At 41.2% G+C, this 12421-nt stretch overlaps 1 protein-coding gene across 1 annotated transcript in view; it reads right to left on the minus strand.

Moving 5' to 3' along the window:
- Nucleotides 1-2016: 2016 nt before the first annotated feature.
- TBK1 (TANK binding kinase 1) overlaps nucleotides 2017-12421 on the minus strand; it is a 355855-nt gene continuing 345450 nt past the window's right edge. Inside the window, exon 21 of the mRNA XM_053716863.1 lies at nucleotides 2017-2359. Coding sequence (XP_053572838.1) covers nucleotides 2308-2359 — 52 coding nt within the window. The 3' untranslated portion in view covers nucleotides 2017-2307. The remainder of the gene's footprint in view (nucleotides 2360-12421) is intronic.

A 12421-nucleotide genomic window follows, 5' to 3' on the forward strand; every position in this document is an offset into this window, starting at 1 on the left:
AACCATTATTATCAGCGTCGTCATGCTCTTCAGTATCTAAAACAGAGCAGTCGCGCTTACGCTGATAAGTGTGCATTTTGGCTAAAATGTTTTTGACAGAATTATCCATTACAGCCGTTAATTGTTGCATAGTAAGGAGTATTGGCGCGCTAGATGTACTAGGGGCCTCCTGAGTGGGCAAGACTCGTGTAGACGAAGGAGGGAATGATGCAGTACCATGCTTACTCCCCTCACTTGAGGAATCATCTTGGGCATCATTGTCATTGTCACATAAATCACATTTATTTAAATGAGAAGGAACTCTGGCTTCCCCACATTCAGAACACAGTCTATCTGGTAGTTCAGACATGTTAAACAGGCATAAACTTGATAACAAAGTACAAAAAACGTTTTAAAATAAAACCGTTACTGTCACTTTAAATTTTAAACTGAACACACTTTATTACTGCAATTGCGAAAAAATATGAAGGAATTGTTCAAAATTCACCAAAATTTCACCACAGTGTCTTAAAGCCTTAAAAGTATTGCACACCAAATTTGGAAGCTTTAACCCTTAAAATAACGGAACCGGAGCCGTTTTTAACTTTAACCCCTTTACAGTCCCTGGTATCTGCTTTGCTGAGACCCAACCAAGCCCAAAGGGGAATACGATACCAAATGACGCCTTCAGAAAGTCTTTTCTATGTATCAGAGCTCCTCACACATGCGACTGCATGTCATGCCTCTCAAAAACAAGTGCGCAACACCGGCGCGAAAATGAGGCTCTGCCTATGATTTGGGAAAGCCCCTAAGAATAAGGTGTCTAAAACAGTGCCTGCCGATATAATCTTATCAAAATACCCAGATTAAATGATTCCTCAAGGCTAAATATGTGTTAATAATGAATCGATTTAGCCCAGAAAAAGTCTACAGTCTTAATAAGCCCTTGTGAAGCCCTTATTTACTATCTTAATAAACATGGCTTACCGGATCCCATAGGGAAAATGACAGCTTCCAGCATTACATCGTCTTGTTAGAATGTGTCATACCTCAAGCAGCAAGAGACTGCTCACTGTTCCCCCAACTGAAGTTAATTCCTCTCAACAGTCCTGTGTGGAACAGCCATGGATTTTAGTAACGGTTGCTAAAATCATTTTCCTCATACAAACAGAAATCTTCATCTCTTTTCTGTTTCTGAGTAAATAGTACATACCAGCACTATTTTAAAATAACAAACTCTTGATTGAATAATAAAAACTACAGTTAAACACTAAAAAACTCTAAGCCATCTCCGTGGAGATGTTGCCTGTACAACGGCAAAGAGAATGACTGGGGTAGGCGGAGCCTAGGAGGGATCATGTGACCAGCTTTGCTGGGCTCTTTGCCATTTCCTGTTGGGGAAGAGAATATCCCACAAGTAAGGATGACGCCGTGGACCGGACACACCTATGTTGGAGAAATATGTATAGTTTTGCTTATTGTTTTTAGTAACATTGGGCTGGTTTTCAAACTCATCAGATGTAGACTCAAGTCTACAGATTCCTGCTTGCTCCTGTTTGTGTAAAGGGTCTTATATATGCAGGGGGGAGTGTCGGATCTTCATGCTTTCTTAGCCCCTTTCACTGGGTTTCCCAGCCTAACCTCATCAACAGTGCCAAACTGGGAGCTTCTAAGTAAGTTTTTAAAAGGTTTTATACTGGATATTTAGATCAGTATCTGTGCATATTCTTCTTTATAGTAGTGTCATTCTGGTGTATATTGTCACTTTAAAAGTTAATTATATCCAACTGGAAGCACACTGGCAGGTGGCTTAAGGCATACCAGGATGCCTCTTTACACAGATTAAAAACCACTGCCTTATCATTCCTATTTTATACTTAATCTAAAGTAAATAAAATCTTTTTTACTATATTACATTTTTAAATAATAATAATTCATTTTGCACTTTACTATGCTTAACATTAAAGCCTACACTGGTGAGATATGACAATGTATTCTACAATCCAAATATGTAATAAATTAGTGAGCCGTGCAAGCTTTGGTATTTACCAATGATTTACTAAAGATTTCACTACAGTGAATCACATGGAATCAAATTCCAATAATCATACAGATGTTTTGAATACAGAACCTTTGAAACTTACACTGTTTTACAGTATTTAGAACTAGACAATCATTAGTATCTTAACCTAAAAGAATGCACTGCATTTATTCACAATATAATACATATATACACACATATCTGGCATGGAAATATTATGAGTGATAAAAGTACAAAGTCCATAGTAATGCCACTTGTGGCAAAATGAGCTGTCCGCTTCTCAAGTGCTACATGCAATCCACATTCCGAAAGCTGCCATCCATCGTCAGGGCTCCGAATCTACAAAGGCAAACAGGACAAGGGTAAATTAAGATCACTTATGCTTAAAGGGACATGAAAGTGCAAAAAGAAAATGCTGTATTTGATCATTGCGCTGTTGCTTGCATATAACTATGTGTTTAATTCCAGCAAAGGGCCAAAACACATAGTTAATGTCAGCTCCAGAGCAGAAGACATCTGGTGAACCAGTGACAAGAGGCATATGTGTTTAGCTAATGACCAGCTAGCTCTCAGTAGTGCACTGCAGCTTCTGAGCCTAACCAAATGTGCTTTTCAACAAAGAATACTGAGAGAACAAATTAATCATAAATGGTACAAATTAAAAGGAAATTGTATGAAAAAACAGAATTTATGTTTACCTGATAAATTTATTTCTCCAACGGTGTGTCCGGTCCACGGCGTCATCCTTACTTGTGGGATATTCTCTTCCCCAACAGGAAATGGCAAAGAGCCCAGCAAAGCTGGTCACATGATCCCTCCTAGGCTCCGCCTACCCCAGTCATTCGACCGACGTTAAGGAGGAATATTAGCATAGGAGAAACCATATGGTACCGTGGTGACTGTAGTTAAAGAAAATAAATTATCAGACCTGATTAAAAAAACCAGGGCGGGCCGTGGACCGGACACACCGTTGGAGAAAGAAATTTATCAGGTAAACATAAATTCTGTTTTCTCCAACATAGGTGTGTCCGGTCCACGGCGTCATCCTTACTTGTGGGAACCAATACCAAAGCTTTAGGACACGGATGAAGGGAGGGAGCAAATCAGGTCACCTAAATGGAAGGCACCACGGCTTGCAAAACCTTTCTCCCAAAAATAGCCTCAGAAGAAGCAAAAGTATCAAACTTGTAAAATTTGGTAAAAGTGTGCAGTGAAGACCAAGTCGCTGCCCTACATATCTGATCAACAGAAGCCTCGTTCTTGAAGGCCCATGTGGAAGCCACAGCCCTAGTGGAATGAGCTGTGATTCTTTCGGGAGGCTGCCGTCCGGCAGTCTCGTAAGCCAATCTGATGATGCTTTTAATCCAAAAAGAGAGAGAGGTAGAAGTTGCTTTTTGACCTCTCCTTTTACCTGAATAAACAACAAACAAGGAAGATGTTTGTCTAAAATCCTTTGTAGCATCTAAATAGAATTTTAGAGCGCGAACAACATCCAAATTGTGCAACAAACGTTCCTTCTTTGAAACTGGTTTCGGACACAGAGAAGGCACGATAATCTCCTGGTTAATGTTTTTGTTAGAAACAACTTTCGGAAGAAAACCAGGTTTAGTACGTAAAACCACCTTATCTGCATGGAACACCAGATAAGGAGGGGAACACTGCAGAGCAGATAATTCTGAAACTCTTCTAGCAGAAGAAATTGCAACTAAAAATAAAACTTTCCAAGATAATAACTTAATATCAACGGAATGTAAGGGTTCAAACGGAACCCCCTGAAGAACTGAAAGAACTAAATTGAGACTCCAAGGAGGAGTCAAAGGTTTGTAAACAGGCTTAATTCTAACCAAAGCCTGAACAAAGGCTTGAACATCTGGCACAGCTGCCAGCTTTTTGTGAAGTAACACCGACAAGGCAGAAATCTGTCCCTTCAGGGAACTTGCCGATAATCCTTTTTCCAATCCTTCTTGAAGGAAGGATAGAATCCTAGGAATCTTAACCTTGTCCCAAGGGAATCCTTTAGATTCACACCAACAGATATATTTTTTCCAAATTTTGTGGTAAATCTTTCTAGTTACAGGCTTTCTGGCCTGAACAAGAGTATCGATAACAGAATCTGAGAAACCTCGCTTCGATAAAATCAAGCGTTCAATCTCCAGGCAGTCAGCTGGAGTGAAACCAGATTCGGATGTTCGAACGGACCCTGAACAAGAAGGTCTCGTCTCAAAGGTAGCTTCCAAGGTGGAGCCGATGACATATTCACCAGATCTGCATACCAAGTCCTGCGTGGCCACGCAGGAGCTATCAAGATCACCGACGCCCTCTCCTGATTGATCCTGGCTACCAGCCTGGGAATGAGAGGAAACGGCGGAAACACATAAGCTAGTTTGAAGGTCCAAGGTGCTACTAATGCATCCACTAGAGCCGCCTTGGGATCCCTGGATCTGGACCCGTAACAGGGAACTTTGAAGTTCTGACGAGAGGCCATCAGATCCATGTCTGGAATGCCCCACAGCTGAGTGACTAGGGCAAAGATTTCCGGATGGAGTTCCCACTCCCCCGGATGCAATGTCTGACGACTCAGAAAATCCGCTTCCCAATTTTCCACTCCCAGGATGTGGATAGCAGACAGGTGGCAGGAGTGAGACTCCGCCCATAGAATAATCTTGGTCACTTCCTCCATCGCTAGGGAACTCCTTGTTCCCCCCTGATGGTTGATGTACGCAACAGTCGTCATGTTGTCTGATTGAAATCGTATGAACTTGGTCCTTGCTAGCTGAGGCCAAGCCTTGAGAGCATTGAATATCGCTCTCAGTTCCAGAATATTTATCGGTAGAAGAGATTCTTCCCGAGACCAAAGACCCTGAGCTTTCAGGGATCCCCAGACCGCGCCCCAGCCCGTCAGACTGGCGTCGGTCGTGACAATGACCCACTCTGGTCTGCGGAATGTCATCCCTTGTGACAGGTTGTCCAGGGACAGCCACCAACGGAGTGAGTCTCTGGTCCTCTGATTTACTTGTATCTGTGGAGACAAGTCTGTATAGTCCCCATTCCACTGACTGAGCATGCACAGTTGTAATGGTCTTAGATGAATGCGCGCAAAAGGAACTATGTCCATTGCCGCTACCATCAACCCGATCACTTCCATGCACTGAGCTACGGAAGGAAGAGGAACGGAATGAAGAATCCGACAAGAGTCCAGAAGCTTTGTTATTCTGGCCTCTGTTAGAAAAATCCTCATTTCTGAGGAATCTATAATTGTTCCCAAGAAGGGAACCCTTGTTGACGGGGATAGAACTCTTTTCCACGTTCACTTTCCAGCCGTGAGATCTGAGAAAGGCCAGGACGATGTCCGTGTGAGCCTTTGCTCGAGGGAGGGACGACGCTTGAATCAGAATGTCGTCCAGGTAAGGTACTACTGCAATGCCCCTTGGTCTTAGCACCGCTAGAAGAGACCCTAGTACCTTTGTGAAAATCCTTGGAGCAGTGGCTAATCCGAAAGGAAGCGCCACGAACTGGTAATGTTCAATCGATTTAGCCCAAAAAAAGTCTACAGTCTAAATAAGCCCTTGTGAAGCCCTTATTTACAATCGTAATAAACATGGCTTACCGGATCCCATAGGGAAAATGACAGCTTCCAGCATTACATCGTCTTGTTAGAATGTGTCATACCTCAAGCAGCAAAGGACTGCAAACTGTTCCCCCAACTGAAGTTAATTGCTCTCAACAGTCCTGTGTGGAACAGCCATGGATTTTAGTTACGGTTGCTAAAATCATTTTCCTCATACAAACAGAATTCTTCATCTCTTTTCTGTTTCTGAGTAAATAGTACGTACCAGCACTATTTGAAAATAACAAACTCTTGATTGAATAATGAAAAACTACAGTTAAACACTAAAAAACTCTAAGCCATCTCCGTGGAGATGTTGCCTGTACAACGGCAAAGAGAATGACTGGGGTAGGCGGAGCCTAGGAGGGATCATGTGACCAGCTTTGCTGGGCTCTTTGCCATTTCCTGTTGGGGAAGAGAATATCCCACAAGTAAGGATGACGCCGTGGACCGGACACACCTATGTTGGAGAAATCAACATTTAAGCATGATGACATTTTTAAAGCCTGAATTCGTATCAAGTTAAAGCTGATTCAATTTTAACTTATCATGCCAGTGATTATGTCCCTATAATTTTGTATATAGCAATGTTTTAAATAATGGATAAGGAAATTACTTAATAAAAATTAAAAGAAGGAACAATCTCACTCAAGTCAAAATAAACTTTTATGATTCAGAAAGAGCATCCAGTTTACTTCCATTATCAAATTTTGCACAATCTTTTTATATACGCACTTTCTAGGGAACAAGATCCTACTGAGCATGTGCACAAGCTCACAGGGTATACGTATACTAGTCTGTGATTGGCTGATGTCTGTCACATGATACAGGGTGCCGGCAAAATAGTAGAAAAAAATAATTCGTCAGAAAAAAATCTACTGTTTATTTTAATTCAGAGTAGGTTATTGCCTTGTCTTTTTATTATGCACTTGTTAATTATGTAATTCTACTGCATTGAGTGGTCCTTTAAAGGTTACATATTTATTGGATCTGCTGATACTTCATTGTAAAATGTGAATACTTCTGCAACAACAAGAAATAATAAACCCATTATAACCTCCTTTATAATTATATTTCTATCCATTGTGTCTGTGACAAGTTATGTGATTACTATTAAGAATTTTTTTTTTTTTCTATTTACCTGTAACTTCTGATTAAAACTTCTCGTTGCCAAACCCCACATTATGTTTATTATACACGGCCTATAACTGTGTTCTACCTGGCAGCCGCATACTCAGTTTTGGTTAATGTGTGAGCCGCGCATGCGCATTGGAGCTTCAGGTCTATCCTCTGTCATTAAGCACGTCATCACCCAAGTGCCGGATTCAAAGCAACAGGCACGTGACGTTGCAGAGGGAGTGGCGCACCAGGGCGCAGAAGTTCCCGTTGGAACATCACAGAAGTCGGAACAGTGTCTTTGAAACAATTGCGCATAAGATTCTTAAAAAACATTGAGAGCATGCGATGTTTGAATGGAGCTTGTAACATAATATGGACGGTCGTTGCCGTGGGTTTTAGGAAAAATAAATACAAAGATACTTAGAAGCTTGATTTCATGATCAAAGTAGGTACATTTAAGAGCATGTATATTTATCTTTATTATACTTTGTTTTCTTTTTATGAACATTTGCAAATATTTGTGACTCTTTAAATGGACAGTCTACTCCAGAATTTTTATGGTTTAAAAAGATAGATAATCCCTTTATTATCCATTCCCCAGTTTTGCATAACCAACACTGTTATATTAATACACTTTTTACCTCTGTGATTACCTTGTATGTAAGCCTCTGCAGACTGCCACCTTATTTCAGTTCTTTTGACAGACTTGCATTTTAGTCAATCAGCGCTGACTCATAAATAACCCCACAGGAGTGAGCACAATATAATCTACATGGCACACAAGAACTAGCGCTGTCTAGCTGTAAAAAACTGTCAAAGTGCACTAAGATAAGAGGTTGCCTTCAAGAGCTTAGAAATTAGCATGTCTACCAAGGTTTAGCTTTCAACAAAGAATACCAAGAGAAAAAAAGCAAATTGGATGATTAAAGTAAATTGGAAAGTTGTTTAAAATTTCATGCCCTATCTGAATCATAAAAGTTTAATTTTGACAAGACTGTCCCTTTAAGTGAAGCACACATCATGCTGCCTGACGTCTCTAGCAACATTAAGACACATATAAAATAAACGTTCAACTCCAGTTAGAAAGAACAACAAAAAATAATGAGCATTCAGTATCAGCAAAATAAATCACTAATTACTCCTGTTTAAAACACATTCAGAATGATTTACAACGCAAAGGAGGCAAAAAGTTTCCCGAAACTCAAAAGCCTATAAATACCCCGTCCATCTCACTCATACCTTAGTTTAACGTATAGCCAATATATATATACACGTTATACAATATAGTAAGTGAGGTGTTTAAGCAGTAAAAGCATAATAAAGAGGAACAGGAAAAAAGATGTGCTTATTAAAAATAAGAAAAAATTGGCTGGGTCTCTTGGACTCTCGCCACCATGAAATAAATTAATTTATCAAGTAAGTTCTTAAAGGGACATAATACTCATATGCTAAATCACTTGAAACTGATGCAGTATAACTGTAAAAAGCTGACAGGAAAATATCACCTGAGCATCTCTATATAAAAAAGGAAGATATTTTACCTCACAATCTCCTCAGCTCAGCAGAGTAAGTTCTGTGTAAAAAGTTATACTTCACCTGCTCCCAGCTGCAGGTAAAAAAAAATAAAAAAATGAAGAAATGAACAGCAGCCAATCAGCATCAGCAGTGCTGAGGTCATGAACTCTTACTGTGATCTCATGAGATTTGACTTAACTCTCATGAGATTTCATAGTAAGCTTCCTTTACCTGATTGGTGAAATAATATGAGAGTTCACGAGGCTCATCCTTTCAGCTGTCCCAGGACAGACACACTAAAATGCTGCTTAGAAATCCTTTACAATGGGAGGTGGCTACTGTGGAACTTTTGAGGTAAAATATCTTTCTTTTTTACATAGAGATGTTCAGGAGATATTTTCTAGTCAGCTTTTTACAGCTATGCTGCATCACTTTCAAGTGTTTAAACATTTGGGTATTATGGCCCTTTAAATAAATTATGTTTTTTTTTCTCCATATAGGTGGCAAGAGTCCACGAGCTTGTTACTGATGGGATATAATACCCAAGATGTGGAAGTCCACAAGTAACAAATCCTTTACAATGGGAGGTGGCTACTGCGGAACTTTTGAGGTAAAATATCTTTCTTTTTTACATAGAGATGTTCAGGAGATATTTTCTAGTCAGCTTTTTACAGCTATGCTGCATCACTTTCAAGTGTTTAAACATTTGGGTATTATGGCCCTTTAAATAAATTATGTTTTTTTTTTCCATATAGGTGGCAAGAGTCCACGAGCTTGTTACTGATGGGATATAATACCCAAGATGTGGAAGTCCACAAGTAACAAAAATAAAGGGAGGGATAAAATAAAAACAGCTATTTTCGCTGAGAAATTAAATCCAAAAATATATAAAAATTTTTTTAAATCAAACACTGTAATTAGAGAGGAATTGGGCTTTAAAATGCTTAGAAGTGCCCTTCACAGAAGAAGTCAAGCACAACTTGCTTCACCACCTCCTAAGGAGGCAAAGTTTTTAAAACTGAGGTATGAGTGAGGTGGGAGGGGTATTTATAGGCATTTGAGGTTTGGGAAACTTTGCCCCCTCCTGGTAGGAATGTATATCTCATCAGTAACAAACTTGTGGACGCTCACCACCTATATGAAAGACATTTGGGTTACATGTCCCTTGAAGTCATGGGCCACAATAACTTAATTTATGCTTACCTGATAAATTCCTTTCTCCTGTAGTGTAGTCAGTCCACGGGTCATCCATTACTTATGGGATATTAACTCCTCCCTAACAGGAAGTGCAAGAGGATCACCCAAGCAGAGCTGCTATATAGCTCCTCCCCCTACATCATACCCAGTCATTCGACCGAAAACCAAACGAGAAAGGAGAAACTATAGGGTGCAGTGGTGACTGGAGTATAATTTAAAATTTAGACCTGCCATAAAAAACAGGGCGGGCCGTGGACTGACTACACTACAGGAGAAAGGAATTTATCAGGTAAGCATAAATTAAGTTTTCTCCTGTTAAGTGTAGTCAGTCCACGGGTCATCCATTACTTATGGGATACCAATACCAAAGCTAAAAGTACACGGATGACGGGAGGGACAGGCAGGATCTTTACACGGAAGGAACCACTGCCTGAAGAACCTTTCTCCCAAAAACAGCCTCAGAAGAAGCAAAAGTGTCAAATTTGTAAAATTTGGAAAAAGTATGAAGAGAAGACCAAGTTGCAGCCTTGCAAATCTGTTCAACAGAGGCCTCATTCTTAAAGGCCCACGTGGAAGCCACAGCTCTCGTAGAATGAGCTGTAATACTTTCAGGAGGCTGCTGTCCAGCAGTCTCATAGGCTAAACGTATTATGCTACGAAGCCAGAAAGAGAGAGAGGTAGCAGAAGCTTTCTGACCTCTCCTCTGTCCAGAATAAACGACAAACAGGGAAGAAGTTTGGCGAAAATCTTTAGTTGCCTGTAAATAAAATTTCAGGGCACGGACTACGTCTAGATTGTGTAGAAGTCGTTCCTTGTTTGAAGAAGGGTTAGGACACAATGAAGGAACAACAATCTCTTGATTGATATTCCTGTTAGTGACTACCTTAGGTAAGAACCCAGGTTTAGTACGCAGAACTACCTTGTCTGAATGAAAAATCAGATAAGGAGAATCACAATGTAAGGCCGATAACTCAGAGACTCTTCGAGCCGAGGAAATAACCATTAAAAACAGAACTTTCCAAGATAACAGCTTGATATCAATGGAATGAAGGGGTTCAAACGGAACACCCTGTAAAACGTTAAGAACTAAGTTTAAGCTCCACGGTGGAGCAACAGTTTTAAACACAGGCTTAATCCTGGCCAAAGCCTGACAAAAAGCCTGAACGTCTGGAAATTCTGACAGACGCTTGTGTAAAAGGATTGACAGAGCTGAGATCTGTCCCTTTAAAGAACTAGCAGATAAACCCTTTTCTAAACCTTCTTGTAGAAAAGACAATATCCTAGGAATCCTAACCTTACTCCATGAGTAACTCTTGGATTCGCACCAATGTAAGTATTTACGCCATATTTTATGGTAAATTTTCCTGGTAACAGGTTTCCTAGCCTGTATTAAGGTATCAATTACTGACTCAGAAAATCCACGCTTTGATAAAATCAAGCGTTCAATCTCCATGCAGTCAGCTTCAGAGAAATTAGATTTTGATGTTTGAAAGGACCCTGAATTAGAAGGTCCTGTCTCAGAGGCAGAGACCAAGGTGGACAGGATGACATGTCCACTAGATCTGCATACCAGGTCCTGCGTGGCCACGCAGGCACTATTAGAATCACCGATGCTCTCTCCTGTTTGATCCTGGCAATCAATCGAGGAAGCATCGGGAAGGGTGGAAATACATAAGCCATTTTGAAGTTCCAAGGTGCTGTCAGAGCATCTATCAGAACCGCTCCCGGGTCCCTGGACCTGGACCCGTAACAAGGAAGCTTGGCGTTCTGGCGAGACGCCATGAGATCCATATCTGGTTTGCCCCAACGCCGAAGTATTTGGGCAAAGACCTCCGGATGAAGTTCCCACTCCCCCGGATGAAAAGTCTGGCGACTTAGGAAATCCGCCTCCCAGTTCTCCACACCTGGGATGTGGATCGCTGATAGGTGGCAAGAGTGAGACTCTGCCCAGAGAATTATCTTTGAGACTTCCATCGCTAGGGAACTCCTTGTCCCTCCTTGATGGTTGATGTAAGCCACAGTCGTGATGTTGTCCGACTGAAACCTGATGAACCTCAGAGATGCTAGCTGAGGCCAAGCTAGAAGGGCATTGAAAACTGCTCTTAATTCCAGAATGTTTATGGGAAGGAGACTCTCCTCCTGAGTCCATTATCCCTGAGACTTCAGGGAATTCCAGACAGCGCCCCAACCTAGCAGGCTGGCGTCTGTTGTTACAATCGTCCAATCTGGTCTGCTGAAGGGCATCCCCTTGGACAGATGTGGCCGCCATAGAAGAGAATTTCTGGTCTCTTGATCCAGATTCAGCATAGGGGACAAGTCTGAGTAATCCCCATTCCACTGACTTAGCATGCACAACTGCAGTGGTCTGAGATGCAGGCGTGCAAAGGGAACTATGTCCATTGCCGCTACCATTAAACCGATTACCTCCATGCATTGAGCCACTGACGGGTGTGGAATGGAATGAAGGACACGGCAAGCATTTAGGAGTTTTGTTAACCTGTCTTCTGTCAGGTAAATTTACATTTCTACCGAATCTATAAGAGTCCCTAATAAGGGAACTCTTGTGAGTGGCAATAGAGAAATCTTTTCTTCGTACACCTTCCACCCATGAGACCTTAGAAATGCCAGTACTAACTCTGTATGAGACTTGGCAGCTTGGAAACTTGACGCTTGTATCAGAATGTCGTCTAGGTACGGAGCTACCGATATTCCTCGCGGTCTTAGTACCGCCAGAAGAGAACCCAGAACCTTTGTGAAGATTCTTGGAGCAGTAGCTAACCCGAAGGGAAGAGCTACAAACTGGTAATGCCTGTCTAGGAAGGCAAACCTTAGGTACCGGTAATGATCCTTGTGAATCGATATGTGAAGGTACGCATCCTTTAAGTCCACTGTGGTCATGTACTGACCCTTTTGGATCATGGGTAAGATTGTCCGAATAGTTTCCATTTTGAACGATGGAACTC

Source organism: Bombina bombina, chromosome 6 (assembly GCF_027579735.1).
Source record: "Bombina bombina isolate aBomBom1 chromosome 6, aBomBom1.pri, whole genome shotgun sequence".
Classification (NCBI taxonomy): domain Eukaryota; kingdom Metazoa; phylum Chordata; class Amphibia; order Anura; family Bombinatoridae; genus Bombina; species Bombina bombina.